The sequence below is a fragment of the Macrobrachium rosenbergii genome, chromosome 6 (genome assembly GCF_040412425.1).
Source record: "Macrobrachium rosenbergii isolate ZJJX-2024 chromosome 6, ASM4041242v1, whole genome shotgun sequence".
In the NCBI taxonomy this organism is placed as follows: domain Eukaryota; kingdom Metazoa; phylum Arthropoda; class Malacostraca; order Decapoda; family Palaemonidae; genus Macrobrachium; species Macrobrachium rosenbergii.
The window spans coordinates 5,069,336-5,087,387 of record NC_089746.1 but is presented as its reverse complement, the minus strand read 5'-3'; the positions used below and the strand labels follow the sequence as shown (position 1 = coordinate 5,087,387).

At 38.5% G+C, this 18,052-nt stretch overlaps 1 protein-coding gene across 2 annotated transcripts in view; it reads left to right on the top strand.

Moving 5' to 3' along the window:
• The window catches only part of LOC136839124 (venom allergen 5.01-like), a 293,527-nt gene that overhangs the window by 247,901 nt on the left and 27,574 nt on the right, over positions 1-18,052 (top strand). For both annotated transcript variants that reach the window (XM_067104789.1, XM_067104790.1), the window contains one exon: positions 10,187-10,365. In XM_067104789.1, coding sequence (XP_066960890.1) covers positions 10,187-10,365 — 179 coding nt within the window. The remainder of the gene's footprint in view (positions 1-10,186; positions 10,366-18,052) is intronic.

Sequence of the window (18,052 nt, the reverse complement as noted above, 5' to 3'; positions counted from 1 at the left end):
ATTATTATTATTATTATTATTATTATTATTATTATTATTATTATTATTTTTTTCTCATCCTCGAGTGAGGCTTCTGGTTGTCTGGTTTTGGCTTGGGGCTGGCTGATAATTTTCACTGAAGGGCTCGGTGAATTATCAGGGATTATGGACTTTAGGAACCCACGATTTTTTTTATTATTTTTTTTATTCTCCTCATTCTCGAGTAAGGCATATGGTGTCTGGGCTTGGCTCAGGAGATGGGGAGAGGGAGGATGATAATTTTCATTGGTGCTTCTAATGAAGAGGAAGGACTAGAAGAATTATGAGGGATTATGGCCTTTAGGAACCCCCGAATTTTAATCATTACTTTTTTTATAATGCTCCTCATTCTCGAGTGAAGTGTATGGTGTCTGGACTTGGCTTGGGGTGGGGGTTGGTGGGTAATCATTTTCACTGAGGCTTCCAATAAAATTGCTAGAATGATGGAATAATATATTGCTTTGTTAAGTGAATTACAATGATTTCGCTTAGTTTGATATGAAAGTTCTTCTGGCGACGCCGTTTTTCGTTAATTGGAGGCTCTAAGCAGTGGAGTTTAAAGAGGAGGAATGTTCTTCCATGGGATGTTGTTTTAAGAAAAAAAGCTTCTTTGTTTAGGGAGTCGGGAACGAGACGCTGTTTTAATCAGATGGAAGTTTTGTGTAGATTTAGCCAGCAAATATGTTCGTTTTTATGTGTATTATCATGTTTATGCCTCAGCTGTGGGTTACGGGACTGCTGCAAGAATTTTCTTGGATAATCACAGAACTGTAAAATCTTTTTAAAGTTAAAATTTTTCAACTTCTTTGGTCTCTCTACATGTTTGATTTTTGTAAAAGGTTATTTTTTTATCATAAACTTTTTCACTCGTCATATTCTTGGCACTGAACGGAAGTGTCTGAGTGGTGTTAATCCGGCCCAGTTGTCGCTGCTGCTTTCACTGAATCACAATTGCAGTGAAAATGAGTGTAAATAGGTTCAATGTAAAACCAAAATAGATGTCTTAGATTAAGTCAGGTTATTCCTCGCTCTTTATCATATTTCTGATTTTTCCTAAAACCTCATCCCATTCTCCTTAATGAGGGAAAACGCTTTGCATTAAGGAAATACTAAAAAATTATTTATAAAACTGAATACAGTATGAGAGAGAGAGAGTAAAGAAAACTCTACGGGTTCGGCAACCCAAACGTCGTCGTGTTGTCGTCCGCATCAGCTGATCGTAAACAAAGAAACAAGTTTAGCGGGTACTAGGAGATCGAGAGAAGGAATGCTAGTTTTATTTCTCATTCGGATTCTTTGAATGGTTGTTTGTTAGGAGCGAGGACTCTTTTATTTCTTTGCTTATCGTTCCGGCTTCTTCTTTGTTTGTTTGTCGTGATTTCTTTGGGGTTTAGATGATGATGGTGAGTTCTTTGTAGTTTGGAGAGGTGCATTTTTTCTGAAAATTACTTTTGGTTTTTTATGTAATTTCTTTTCCTGGAATGAATAACTTCAGTAGTCAGTCGTAAAGTCTGTATATATACAGAACCATATGTGTAAATACTTAATATCGGTCAGATAAATGCGGTGTAACATGTATATTTTTACGTATTATTTACGCCACGATAAAACACTCAGCATGTACAGTATGTAGGTATGTATGTGTGTATGTATACCTACACTTACTGCCACATTCAAACTCTTGGTCACTGGATGAAGGATGAACCCTTACGCAAAGAACTCTGAGCAAAGCCGCTGTATAATAATGCACCGAGGCATTCCAACATATTCCTACCAGACATCCCTAGAATTCCGTCTCCCCATCGAACATTATTCCAATATTTGCGAATTGCGTAGCCTTTTCATTAAACCATGCCCTCACATTCTCTCAGCATGACCGAACCACTTCAAAGTATTACGGACAAACAAAACTAATAATAATTTATGCAAAATTGAAATGTAAATTACTGTTCGATAGTGTTATAAACTTTAGTGAATAAGGTACAGTTAATTCTATTTAGGGTTAGTTTGTGTGTATATATACACTGTGTATATATATATATATATTATATATATATATATATATATATATATATATATATATATATATATATATATATATATATATATATATGTGTGTATGTATGTATGTATGTATATATATATATATATATATATATATATATATATATACATATATATATATATATATATATATATATATATATATATATATATATATATATATATATATATATATATATATATATATATATATATATATATATATATATATATAGCAGCAAGAAAAGGAGTTAAATGAATTTTTCATTTTATCATCTTTAGATTTCTCATTTCTCTTCTTTCATCTCCTCCTCCCCTCCCCCCCCCTCCCCTCCCCTCCCCTATCTATCGCCCGCCCTCGTGTGCTTCGTGTTGTTGGTTTAGCATGAGCCGACCTGAACACCTTCTGCCGACGTACATGGACTACTGTCAATTTAACATTTTGTTTTGCAAAGCGTCTGCCATTCGAACCTCGTTTTATGGCCTGCCATATTGACCGGGTTGTGTGTGTGTGTGTGTGTGCATCCCCCACCTAGGCGTAAATTAGACTCGCACACACCCGAGTGGGTGGATCCTTCTTAAAAACTCGTTGTCACACACACAGGACCTCTTCTCTGACGCCTTCCGACGCGGCGCCGATTGACGATGAAGTCTTTTGTATTCATGCAGCGCTCCGGCTGTTACAAGAATGCTCTTCTTGTGCTTTCCGACGTGCCTTAGCGCGGCCAGAAGTCGATCACTCGCACAGAATCTCTGCGTCGGAATCGTTTCGTGTTTACCTGGGACCGTTCGTTTTGGATGAAACTGAAGTTGGGTTTTGTCGTTGACTACGGTTCCTGTGACGCGTATCAGTGTCAGTGTTATTATTAATACTAATAAAGGGAAAGAAGAAATAAGAATTAATCCTGCAATATAAAAAGTAATTAATTTTATTGCAGAATGAATACTTATTTTTTCTTTCCCTTTATTATTATTAACGATATTACAGATGCTGATACATGTAGGATAACTAAACTCGAACCAGAATGGGTTACTATCAAACAGCTAGAACTTTTTGCTGTTCAAGTAAAAATTTAAAGCAAAGTAGGCCTATATCTTAGACCCCTCGGATATCATTGTATTTATTGCAACTACCTGACCATTTTAAGCAGGGGTCAGCAGAGAATTCAGAATTCAAAGTGTCCTTGCGTCGCAATGCGGACGACCGACTGGGGTCATTCATAAAAAAAAAAGCTATCTCCGTAATTCCTGTCGTCACATTTCCTTGTTTCATGGGTATCCTTAAATACGTATGGTGCATGTACACACGACACCGTTAAGCTCCACTGGAATTAAAGGACATTAACTGTGACAGAAAGCGCTATTTTCTAGCGATTTTTGTTGTGACATATTTGGAGTGACTTTAAGCGGGAAGAGGTGATAAGCAATTTCATGTGGTAAAAAGTAGTTTAAAACATAGCTGTCACAGAGATGCAAAAGTCTGTTGTGTTATAGGTTTGGTTCTTAGAGTCATTCCGGAAGTCGTAATGATAAATTATTGGTAACTGTTATGCTGTTCGTTAGTGATGTTCGTAGACAATCGAATTACATAATTGACGATTTCAAGAGCCCGTTTTTTGAAATCATAGCTTGAATACGTTTATTAAATGGACGTGTGAATCATGCATATTGAATTCAGTTTCCTGTATGTCGTAATGCTTGAAGGAAAAGACCTCAACATATTCAGAAGAACAAGTAAGTAAATAAAATTAAATTTAAAAACTCACAGGCATAAGAAAAACAAGTAAAAATACGCCGAAGTTTCTTCGGCATAATCGAGATTTCTGTACAGCGTATAATCAAGGCCACCGAAAATAGATCTATCTTTCGGTGATCTCAGTTTAATGCTGTACGAGCCGTGGCCCATGAAACTTTAGCCAGGCCCGGTGGTGGCCTATCCTATATCGTTGCCAGAAGCACGATTACGGCTAACGTTAACCTTAAAAATAAAAACTACAGAGGCTAGAGGGCTGCAATTTGGTATGTTTGATGATTGGGGGGTGGATGATCAGCATACCAATTTGCAGCCCTCTAGCCTCAGAAGTTTTTAAGCTCTGTGGGCGGACAGAAAAAGTGCGTACAGCAAAAAGTGCGGACGGACAGACAAAGCCGGCACAATAGTTTTCTCTCACAGAAGACAAATGAGCCATGTTCAGTCTAGAGACAGAAGTAAAAAAATTATATATCACGTAAAACTCAGTTACATAGATGTAGACAGTGTCGCCGATTGACCACTGTGAAACCAACGCGGAATGATTGCACCGTGTACTTTCGTTGTAATCGCCTGACAGAGAGCCACGAATAACTACTTGTAGTTCGTAAGTGGATTCGTAAGTGACATCGAACGCTGCATCTTCAGCCAGCCTTCCCTCTGTCGCCTAACCTCGTTACATGTACTTAACAAGACCCTGCCGACTTCTTCTTCTCCTCCTCCTCCTCCTCCTCCTCCTCCTCCTCCTCCTCCTCCTCCTCCTCCTCCTCCTCCTCCTCCCCGTGGCCACGTATTTGACCAGAAGGCCAAAGGCTGATCTCTCTTCGAAAGCATTGCCTGGAATCCAACTGCCATTGTGTGAATGCACGTCGCATTGCTAAACATAATTTTGTATTTTCCAAGGGGGAAAATATACGCTACAGTGTAAAATGAAAATAATTGAGATATCAAGTCACCATTATACCTACATATTTTTGTGTACTTTCTTTTGTAAGGTATTATTATGCATATTTTATACAGTGCAATTGTGGACCAAAAACAAATTTATTTAGATATTACATGACTTTATATCAACATCATTTGTACATTTTCCGTTGCAAGGTTTGTGTAATATTTTGTGGAGCAAAATATTATGTCTGCTTTTTTCCCATTTACTGTCATATCCTTCCTCCTATTCATGTTTACTCTTAACTGCCTCCTAATGTAAAGTAATATTGATTAAGATGATAATAGTCACTTTATATCTAATTTATTTCCATTTATTGTCGTATCCCTGCTCATATTTACTCTGTTTTTTCCCCTAATGTAAAGCCAATTTAATGTAGATATTAAGTGTCACTATTTTATATATCCTCTTTGTTTCCGTTTATTCTCATTTCGTTACTCTTATCTGTGTTTACTTTCAGTTTTCTCCTTATGCAGACGCTTTCAAAATCTATTGCCCGTTTTTAGTTTTCTGTAAAAGAAAACCATTGTGCCTGCTTCGTCTGTCCGTCCGCACTTGATTTTTTCCGCACTATTTTGTCCGCCCTCAGATCTTAAAAACTTCTGAGGCTAAAGAGGGCTGCAAATTGGTATGTTGATCATCCATCCTCCAATCATCAAACGTACCAAATTGCAGCCCTTTAGACTCAGTAGTTTTTATGTTATTTAAGGTCAAACTTGGCCATAATCGTGCTTCTGACAACGATATAGGATAGGCCATCACCGGGCCGTGGTTAAAGTTTCATGGGCCACGGTTCGTACAGCATTATACCGAGACCACCGAAAGATAGATCGATTTTCGGTGGCGTTGATTATACGTTGTAGCGGCTGTACAGAAAACTCGATTGCGCCGAAGTTTCTTCGGCGCATTTTTTACCTGTTTAATGTTGCTACTTGCCATCTCTAATCAGCATCGTATCATTTGCGAACACCAGCAATTCCACGCACTATTTATGACAAAGTAAATTGATGTAAAGAATTGTAAAGCATTTTTTTTTATGTAAGGTATTTTTATTGCTTCCATGCAGATTAAGTTTCATATATCATTATACTCATATTAGCTGGTCGAAATTACCCAAAGTCTACTGGCCCTTTTACAGTTGAATTTTAGTTCGTGAATTTTGGGAACTGGATTAGTAATCTGCATAAAATGTATGACTGAGATTTTAGGCGCATTGTTGATTTACGTAATGTAAAATTAGAGGTAATTTTTATTTGTAAAGATATCCAATTTTTGGCCTTTTGTAGTTCATTAAGAATTATACAAGAAAATTAGTCGTTGGGCAAAATATGTCTAACTGATTCCCGAACAACTTTAGACCCATAGTGCATTGAACTCATTAAACCGGGAACGCTCGGCTTAAAATCCTTTGACATCTTGCAAGCTGAACCTGAACAACAAAAGCAGCAACAATAACAACAACATTAGCAGCAGCGATATGAACACGAGGACCAGCAGAAGCAGGAACAGAAGGAAGGGGGAACAGCAGCAAAAGCCGCCCAAACCGTATACTTGAGGTCAAGTGAGATTCCCGTGGACTTCTAATATGGCGACTGGAGTCGTCAGAAGCGCTGACTCTGCACATTCTGCACATACGAGCGTGGGACATTAATTCTCCGGAGCCTCTTAACTCCTCACCCCTTCCCCTACCCCGCCCCTAAGGATCCAGCTCCCCTTCCCCTACCCCTCTACTGGTCAACAACACTGAACTTCGGCTTCTCCATTATAACTGCCATATCTTTCTTCTTCTTGCTCTTCTGTCTTTCCACTAAGCCAGCCGGCCGGCGGCAGCCTTTCCATTCTGTCTCCTTCCTCATTCCGAGTTTTGCTTTATTTGATGACGAGCTTTTCTCTCTCTCGTATGGATGGTAATCTTTACAGAAATTTTTTCTCTCTCTCTCTCTCTCTCTCTCTCTCTCTCTCTCTCTCTCTCTCTCTCTCTCTCTCTCTCTCTCCTATCGTAATCTTTACAGACTTTTTTTTCTCATGGGGAATTCTTTATTGGCCTCTCTCTCTCTCTCTCTCTCTCTCTCTCTCTCTCTCTCTCTCTCTCTCTGAAAGATCAAAGATACATTCTCATTTGACATTACAAAACATAACCATTGTTCTTCTCTAATAAAACAAAGAAACATGCTCCCAGTCACATGCTCTAAGTCGCAGTGAATCAGAGAAGAAGAAGAAGAAGAAGAAGAAGAAAAAGGAGGAGGGAGGGGGAGAAGGAGGAGGAGGTATTTTGAATTAAAACTATGAAGAAGAAGAAGAAGAGGAGGAGTAGGAGGAGGAGGAAGTAGAAGTGTAAAGGTGTTTTGAATTAAAACTATTAGAACCCCACTAATAAAACAAAGAATCATGCTTTCAGTCACAACGTATCAGAGAAGAAGAAGAAGGAGAAGAAGAGAAAAGAAAGAAAACCAGGAGGGGCCGATGAAACGCCTCATCTTGAAAATCAGCGGTCACGAGAACTTTCAGAAGACCAGGGCAGAAATAACGCCTCAATGACTGTTATTATCCGTAATGGCATATTCGTGCCTCTCAAGAATTAACATCATGCTGTAATCCCGGGGGCGTACCTGTGTCATGGAGATGTTTCCGTTGCCTTTGGAGCGTAATTCCTTGTTATTCAGATGTTCTTGTGGATTTTGCGCGTGAATGGGTCCTTGTTATTGCATGATATAAAAAAAAATATGTGTTCTTTCATACTGTTATTACGCGTCATTTATCTTTCTCAGGGCGGCTACATAAGATTCATTAGTCTCCCCTCCATTAACTTCTCCTTGATATCTCATTTTTTCAATGTACTTCATAATTATTGTTCTACTGCAGGGAAGAATACCTTTATATTTGACGACATATCGAGGAAGAGGCAAGTAGATGATAATACCTCGAGGTAAAGTATTACCCGTTTCAGACTTTAGTCAATACTGAAACGAATAAGTCTCAAAAAAACTTAAAATGTGGATACGAAGAAAACGAATCCTTCCCATTTGTTTTGAGAGCAAGGGGAGAATGCTAAGGAAGAGAAACGCGGACTTAGTTGAAAGCCTTTGAAGTTTTTGCACCTTATTACTAGGTGAGGGAGCGCATTCCCATAGGACATTCTTGTTACGATATGTAGGACTATTCCCCGCCGAATGGAATATATAAAACTGATTTATATCTGTGCAGTTATTTTGGAACTCGTAGGCCTATTTCCCGCCGGATGGAATATAAAACTGTTTTATATTTATCTAGCTTCTTGGGACTTGTACGCCTCTTTCCAGCCGGATGGATGAAATATAGAACTGTTTTATATTTATCCAGTTTCTTGAGACTTGTAGGCCTATTCCCCGCCGGATGAAATATAAAACTGTTTTATATTTATCTAGTTTCTTGGGACTTTCTCCCCCAAGGACTGGAGCCAAGTCCAAGGTTCACCAGAGCGCAGAGCTAACGTAGAATTCTTGGCGAAAAGTTTACGTATAAGCCGATGGCTTCCAGAACACGTTCTCCACGAAGCCCTTATAAAGAGAAACCATAGTACTCTTAGTTTTTATATATTTGCTTTTTCGGATCATGACATACCTTCGCGCCTGGGCCATTAGTGGGGAATGTCTGTTCTCATTTCGTATTCTGTCTCGTGTTTTGTGTCTTTTCTTCCCGCCTTTATGATTTAATTTATGTATTTGTATAGTATATATATGTATATATATATGTGTGTGTATATATATATATACACATACACACATAAAAACATATGTGTGTGTGTACGTCAACGCGTATGTAGAGTATTGTGCACAAAGGAAGATATAAGTACGTATGCAATCAGTAATACAGTATGAGAAAACGTTTATACGCTATTTAATGGTCTTTGAGAGAGAGAGAGAGAGAGAGAGAGAGAGAGAGAATATACATTACTTTGCCGGTACGCATTTTGGCAGAGCAGCTCAAGATATTGCAAATAAAAATGAAGTTTTTAGAGTTTCTGTGAAATGAGAAGATTGAAGAAGAAATATTCTTCATTTGCAATATAACTTTACCTTAAAATATCGACTGAAGTTGTACATACGTGTATGCTCGTTTGTTTGTGCAAGGTTTTACAACAGGAACAAGACAGGGACACGAGTGATAAGCGATTTCGACATGCTCTCTCTCTCTCTCTCTCTCTCTCTCTCTCTCTCTCTCTCTCTCTCTCTCTCTCTCTCTCTTAATTTGACCTGTTACTATAATCAAGCAGTCATGTGTCTATAAACGCAATAGTTTTCTATTATGAAGGTAATTGTAATACTCCTATACATAATTAGGGGATGTATTATATATATATATATATATATATATATATATATATATATATATATATATATATATATATATATATAGGCCTATATACATGTGTGTTTATATGTTTACCTGTGTGTATATATATATATATATATATATATATATATATATATATATATATACATATATATATACATATAAATATACATACATATATATATATATATATAATTATATATATATATATATATATATATATATATATATATATATATATATATATATATATATATATATATATATATATATATATAGGATATCCGATAGGACTCTCAAATCGGGCCTACGAGGAGGTCGCCGTCGGCTGCCATCCTTTCCGGGAAAAGCTGGGCAGGTGCAGGATTTAAGAGAGGGGGGGATTGTCTCTCATATTTATTGCATATTCATGTTTCGATACGATCTCTCGGGACGCGGGTCCTCCCGAAGGATATACATTCCTTTTGACAGCAAAAATATCGTCCCGACCCCTACCACTGAGGGATTGCAGTGTTCACTCTCTTAGCTTGTATTTTTTTTCATAATGCGTAAATGCGTACATGAGTCTATGTGTGAATGTTGACACTTATACACACACATTGTGTGTGCGCGCGTGTGTGTGTGTGTGTGGAATTTACGAAACACTTTCACAAGAACTATGGAAAAACGATGGTCGGCATGCATGGATCTATTAATCGTTTATTCCCCCTGTGTGTGTGTGGGTTTTTCTTTTTTTTTTTTTTGTGGGAAGGGTTGCAATGGTTCTCGCCCCCCCCCCAATTTGGAAACCGTGAAGCTAAATTTCTGTGTAGAGGAAGAATTACCTCATTTAATTTACAAATTCTGATTCAAAGTATTCGGTGGAGTATGTATGTATGTATGTATGTGTGTGTATGTGTATGTATATATATATATATATATATATATATATATATATATATATATATATATATATATATATATATATATATATATATATATAACACTAGTTATAATGTACCATTCATTTTTGCCATTCATTATTATTCCAAATAAACCTGACGCACTAACCATCTCTCCCCTCTCCCCCCACCTCCCACTCCCCCTTCAACCACCAGAGCGATTTACGGTGGGCCAAAACGTCGCAGCGACTTGGACTTTCGACCGAGACGTGGGCGACACGCCCGATTTCGCCAAGCAGATCGAGGCCTGGTTCGACGAAGTCAATCAGTACGGCTTTCAGAAGGGCAATGTCGACCCCTTCAGGTTTAACAAAGCCACGGGACACTATACTCAGGTAAGAGACACTATACTCAGGTAAGAGACACTACTCAGGTAAGAGACACTCAGGTAAGAGACACTACTACACTACAGGTAAGAGACACTATACTCAGGTAAGAGACACTACTCAGGTAAGAGACACTATACTCAGGTAAGAGACACGATACTCATGTAAGAGACACTACTCAGGTAAGAGACACTATACTCAGGTAAGAGACACGATACTCATGTAAGAGACACTACTCAGGTAAGAGACACTATACTCAGGTAAGAGACACTACTCAGGTAAGAGACACTATACTCAGATAAGAGACACTATACTCATGTAAGAGACTACTCAGGTAAGAGACACTATACTAATGTACTCCGTAGGGGGGCACTGCTGTTAGTGCACCCCATGCGGTGCATTGTAGGCATTGCTTAAGGTTCTCTGCAGCGTGCCTTCGGTCTAACTGCAACCCCTTTCGTACCTTTTACTGTACCTCCTTTCATATTCTCTTTCTTCCATCGTACTTCCACCCTCTCCTAACAATTGATTCATAGTGCAACTGCGAGGTTTTCCTCCTGTTACACCTTTCAAACCTACTACTGCCAATTCCCGTTTCAGCTCTGAATGGCCTCATAGGTCCCAGTGCGTGGCCTTTGCCCTAAATTCTATATTCATTTCAATTCACTATATTCATGTAAGAGACACTATAGTCAGGTAAAAGAGACTATACTCAGGTAAGAGATAAAAATGAAATCAAAGTGCTCTTGATTTCTCGATCACCATACTTAGGTAAGTCAAAAAACAGTCAAGGTACTCCTGATTACTCTGTCACTATACTCAGGAAAGAGACAGATTTACTGCATTCGTCAAAGTATATTACACCTGATTACTCACTCATTCATTTAGGTTACTATTTCCTTTCATTCATAGGATACGTATGGTCATTTACCCATTCAAACATTCAGTGACTTACGTCCATTCTCAGAATGAGAAACAAAAATATTGAGGGTACTCCTGATTGCTCGGTCATTCATTTAGGGGACTTTCCCTCTTTCATTCATTGTATATGTATGATTATTCATACATTCATTGGCGTGCGTTCTTCCGTTCTATGAATGAATTACCCTTGCCTGTCACCAGCCATTAGTATTTTCTTATATTGCTCACCACCATACAGCAGCTTTCAAATTTGCTGTGGTTTTCAGTAGACGTTAAATTACTGTATACTGAGAGAAGTATTTTGTTAGTTTATGAAAGAAATTTTCAAGACTTGTTTCAAAGAATATTGTTCTACCTGTTCTCCAGTGTTCATTCTTGTTCGACACTCCTGATAGGATTGAGTTTTTCGGAAGAAGAAGAAGAAGAAGAATGATTAATTTGATCGTCTGTTTGGAGTCTAATAAACCATTTCGAAATTCGGGGACAAGGAGAGAGAGAGAGAGAGAGAGAGAGAGAGAGAGAGAGAGAGAGAGAGAGAGAGAGAGAGAGAGAGAGAGATTTTCACATGTTCTCAGACTCACACAAATACAAGAAGCCAAGACTCTGTTTTATATGTGCGAGTTGATTCTGACACCTCAGGGGAGAGACAGTCTGTAAGCCAGGTTCTAACTTACAGAGTCATTAACCATCACAGGGAGAGGCAATGACAGTGTGTAAGCCAAGTTCTGTAACAGCGAGTCATTAACCATCACAGGGAGAGGCAATGACAGCCTGTAAGCCAAGTTCTGTAACTTACAGTCATTAACCATCACAGGGAGAGACAGTGACAATCTGTAAGCCAAGTTCTGTAACTTACAGTCATTAACCATCACAGGGAGAGGCAATGGCAGTCTGTAAGCCAAGTTCTGTAACTTACAGAGTCATTAACCATCACAGGGAGAGCAGTGACACTGTAAGCCAAGTTCTGTAACTTACAGAGTCATTAACCATCACAGGTAGAGGCAATGGCAGTCTGTAAGCCAAGTTCTGTAACTTACAGAGTCATTAACCATCACAGGGAGAGCAGTGACACTGTAAGCCAAGTTCTGTAACTTACAGAATCATTAACCATCACAGGTAGAGGCAATGCAGTCTGTAAGCCAAGTTCTTAACTTACTGAGTCATTAACCATCACGGGGAGAGGCAGTGACAGTCTGTAAGCCAAGTTCTGTAACTTACAGAGTCATTAACCATCACAGGGAGAGGCAATGACATTCTGTAAGCCAAGTTCTGTAACTTACAGAGTCATTAACCATCACAGGGAGAGGCAATGGCAGCCTGTAAGCCAGGTTCTCTAACCTAGAGTCATTAACCATCACAGAGAGAGGCAGTGACAGCCTGTAAGCCAAGGTCTTTAATTTACAGAGTCATTAGCCATCACAGGCAGAGGCAGTGACAGTATGTAAGCCAGGTTCTGTAATTTACAGAATCATTAACAGTCACGGAGAGAGGCATTGACAGTCTGTGAGCCAGGTTTAGTAACTTACAGAGTCATTAACCATCATGGGGAGAGGCAATGACATTCTGTAAGTCAAGTTTTGTAACTTACAGAATCATTAACCATCATAGGGAGAGGCAATGACAGCCTGTAAGCCAAGTTCTGTAACTTACAGAGTCATTAACCATCACAGGGAGAGGCAATGACAGTCTGTAAACCAAGTTCTGTAACTTACAGAATCATTAACCATCACAGGGAGAGGCAATGACAGCCTGTAAGCCAAGGTCTGTAACTTAAGTCATTAACCATCAGTGAGTCATTAACCATCACAGGGAGAGGTCAGTGACAGCCTGTAAGAACAAGTTCTGTAAACTCACAGTCATTAACCATCATCACAACTCACTGAGTCATTAACCATCACAGGGAGAGGCAGTGACAGCCTGTAAGCCAAGTTTTGTAACTCACAGTCATTAACCATCACAGGGAGAAGCAATGACAGCCTGTAAGCCAAGTTCTGTAACTCACTGAGTCATTAACCATCACAGGGAGAGGCAGTGACAGCCTGTGAGCCAAGTTCTGTATCTTACTGAGTCATTAACCATCACAGGGAGAGAGAATCCTTAAGCCAGGTTCTGTAACTTACAGTCATATTAACAGTCACAGGGAGAGACAATCTGTAAGCCCGGTTCTGAAACTTACAGAGCCATTACCCATCAATGGACCGAGAATAGATGGGGCACTGCCCGCAGTCCAAAACCTTTCAAAATTTAATTTTAAAAAATTATAGTTTCTGATCAATTTTCGTTCCTTTCCCTCTTCTACACTCGAGTGCCTTTCCTCCAATGTAGCCCAGTCCAGGTCCAGTCCCTACCCAATATACCCTCACGCCCCTCACCACAAAGCATCACGCCCAGGGCGCTACCAAGACGAGGCTTGCCCGACTAGAAAATATGGTACGCTAATAGCCGAGTCATAATGCTGAGACGAGCGTCTATCGAATCTAGTTGGATGTGGTCCTCATTCTGTGTAGCTATACTAGATATCAGTCATGTATACAAAAACAGGATTCTAATCTCCTCTAATTACTGGTTCCTAGCTCGAGTCTCGAGCTGAAATTGACAGCGGCCATTACCGTCGATTTAAGCCACGAATTACTGGGCATCAGCGAAGGAAATTGAGTTTTTGAGGGTTGGTTATTTATTTACGGTTTCTTTTTTCTTTCTTTCTTTTATTGTTCCTGGAAGAAGGCCGATATTTTTCCCCCTCGTAAAGTTAACCGGCCATCATTGTAGCGGGGAAGCCGTTTGTAATCGTACGAGCGTCGCGTCGGTCTGCGGAAAGTGTGCCCTGCGGAGCTGACTCGGTTTAGATGGGGGGGCGTGGGCATTTATTTCTGTTACGCGCTCCGCTTCCTGTCGCTAGCGTAATGTAAATCGCCGAGGAAAATAAATATTCGTTAAGAAGAGGAGTTTACAAGACCTGGTTTCACTGGGAGGTTCAGAAACGGTTATTTTCAATTGCTGATAAGAGCTGTTTCAAAGGAAAATACTGTCTATTACTACTAATTTTACCACTCCTAATCATACTTGCCGTTTGATCAATGACGGGTGAGTGAAGACTGATCGCCAAGGCAAATAAATAATCTTTAGGTTGAAAAAGTTTAAAAGAACAGGTTTCATCTGGTAGGTGCAGAGACTGTTATTATCGATAGGTAGAGAGGAGCCGTTACATAAGGCAAGTTCCATTTACTGTATTACTACCACTTCCAGTTCCACTCCTGAGAGTCCTGAGTCCTTGTGCTCTGCCTTGTGTCTGACTTGGTTGACGTTTGATACCACTATATTGGGTACGGTATGAACGTAAACAAGTTGCTCAAACATTTCTTCTTTTGTGTTTGTATTAAGCAAAGCGTGGTCTCAGCAAATAACGCAAGTATTGCAACATTGATTTTCGTTTCTACATATTTAGGACAGAAATAGGAAATGGCAGGATCAAGAAATAACCGGGGTGGTGCAGGTGGATTAGATAGCTGTAGTAGGGCTAACCAAAATCCAGGGGACACGTAGAAGGAAAGTAGGTAGGCAACAAAGGGCAGCAAAGTGCGATCAGTGTAGTGAATGGTTTCACACAAATTGCGTAACATCACAAATGAACAGTATGCTGGCATTCAGAAAGCAGTAGGGTATTATTATTTTATATAAGTTGCCAATACATGATATAAAATTGTGGTAAATGTTGAAAAGTTGCCAATATCCCACATTGGATAACAGAATAGTTTTTCTGGTGTATTTTCATGCTTTTTCAATGAATCCGTTTGAGATGTTTGTCAGAAATCCATAGTTTTGGAGTTGAGGGCTTTCGAACTGTAACTCCCAAAAATACGGATTCCCTTGCTTTACAAAATTTAAAGCAAAAAAAATCCATCTGAACTAGAAAATACACCTTTGAAGAAAAACTATCCCGTTATCCAGTGTGGGTCTAATAGCATTCTTAACTCACCCTCCAAGTCATGAACCCTAAAAATACCAACAGTGTGTGTTTACGACAATTTGAACAATGGAGGTGTACATTTGCTGTGAATGTAACACTACCTCGTCGGTAATTCAAGTCATGCAGTCTTCAGGTTTAGTTTGCATTTACTTTAAATCATGGCTTCATAGAAAAACGTTACAGTATTTTGCTCATAAAGTGGGTAAAATTACAAGTTGCCAGCATAAAAATATTGTTACAACAAAAAACCATAGAACTAGATGAAAAACTTTACCAGTGGGGGTTAATAATTTTGCTCACGAAATCATGAACCATGGCAGTGGGCGACACTTGAACAATGTGTCTTCTGTGTAACAACACAACTCATCAGTATTGTCTTACCTTTTAAGTTTGCATTTTGCTAATTTGATGAGTTTTTGCAAAGCCGATTTTATAAGTTGCCAACATAAAATATTGTTAGGCATAGGGCTGTTTAAAAAAAAAAAAAAAAAAAAATTGTCTTACCTGAGCTGTTATTTGATGATGAGCTCTTTTTAAAAATGGGTAAAATTTTATGTTGTTATAAAATAATGCCACGTAACATTTTGCCAATTTTGCTCTTTAGCTATGGAGGGGGGTTTATTATCTTACCTTATAAGTCGTAATTTGATGAAGAGCTCTGTTTAAAAATGGGTAAAATTTTATAAGTTGCCTGTATAAAATAATGCCATGCAAGGGGTGTTTACTGGTTACAATTTTGCTGTATTAGCTATGGAGGTTGGGGGCCGGTATTATCTTCCTTATAAGTCGTAATTTGATGAACAGCTCTTTTAAAAAATGTAGGTTACAATTTCAAAACTCCGTGAGACTGCAAATACTCAATAAAATGTTCACTTTTTGAATGGAGATTTAGAATTAAATAAAATGTTCACTTTTTGAATGGAGATTTCGAATTAATAGCCACTGATCGTAAGGACAACCATTACAAGTTGCCTCTACAATAGCCATACTTAAGACTAACAGTGATCTAAAAATTCAAACAAAAGCACGATACAGTCTTAATGATGTGTTTACATAATGCAGTATAATTGGTTAAGAAAGACATGTGATACATTGCCAATAGTAGCTTGCCATCGGAAATCATTCAAATTCATTGGGGGAATTCGATAGTCTTGGGGGGGACTTTTAAAAAACGCACCTACTGGAAACAATCGCATTCATTGGATAATTTGAATGAGTGAGTGGAACTTCAGCCAAACAGTTTGCAACGAACACGTACAAACACATGCACCAGAGTGATTTCAGGTGGGGGTAAGATGAAATAGACTTGTAAAAGTTTCCATTTTTTACGGAAGTGTGAAAATTTGGGTTTTCTCAACAAATTCATTATCTAAGTAAATTTTGGATGGTAATGGGGTTCAAAATGTTAGTTTTGAGGAGCTCTACACAACTGTGTAGATTATATGGTTCTATCTTGTATTGGTCACATATAAACCATTACCAAAATTGGGTAAACCTACATTTTTTTAAAAGAGCAGCCCTTCATTCTTGTTATTTTTAACCCCATAAACACTATGCGTAAATGATAAATAAAAAATTAATCAAATTACAACTTATGGTATAAGGTAAGACAATACAGCCCCAATAGCTAGTATGGCAAAATTGTAACCAGTAAACACCCCTAGGTTATGTTAGGTTGGTATTTTTAGGTTCTTTTAGTGCCCTGTCATTTCCTAGCCAATTTGTGCATGAAAAACCCAAAACGGTTTTTCATTCAAAACTGGCTGGCTGGAGTCTTATTCGCAACTTATAAAATTTTACCAGCGGTAGATATATAGTAATAAAATGGTATTGTGTAGGGTGTAGAAACAGTCTTGACCAGCTAGACAGGGAGAATAAGGAGCTCAGAGGGGAGAATAGGGAGCTCAAAGGAAAGAATAAGGAACTCAGGGAGGAGAATCAGACGCTTAAAAGTAGGCTAGAACAAATAGAAGCAACAATTAAGGACATCAGAGAGACTATCCCCAAAGAAATAAGGATTCTCAACAGAAGCAGCATAAGGGAAACAATTCAGGAAGAAGTAAGAGAGGCTCAGGACAAAGAAAGAAGGAAAGAAAACCTGATAATATTCAACTTAGTGAATCTCGGGGAGGAGGTGAAGTAGAAAACCTTGAGATAGATGAAGATAAGTGCAGTGAAATTTTCACAAAGGAACTTAGCCTAAGCAAAGAAGAATGGAAAATTATGGAGATAGTAAGGTTAGGTAGGCCTCAACCACAACAAGCACAAAACACTTGAGACAACAGGCAGATCAAACCCCCAGGCCACTACATGTAAAACTCAAGAACGTGAGAGAAAAATGGAATGTAATTAAAAAGGGGTAGGAAATTATAAAATCTCTAGAAATGTAAATAATTTAGAGGTAGGAAATAATAGAATTTGTAGTAGTGTAAATAATTTAGAGGTAGGAAATAATAGAATCTCTAGTAATGTAAATAATTTAGGGGTAGGAGATTATAAAATCTCCAGAAATGTAAATAATTTAGGGGTAGGAAATACAGTGCGTCCTCAACTTACAGCGGTGGATTCTTTCCAGCGCCTCGCTGTAAGTTGATTTTCACTGCATCAACTTTTCTCCGTTAACAGCGCTTATGGTGCCATAACTTGATATTGCATCAAGTTACAGTACTGTAAGTGCTGTTAACTTGACAGCTATTCTTGCTGTTAGCACCATCAACGGCACTTACAGTGCCATAACCAAGTTTACGGTACTGTAAAATGCCATTAACGGCACTGAACAAGCGCCGTAAATCGGTGGCGCCATAAGTC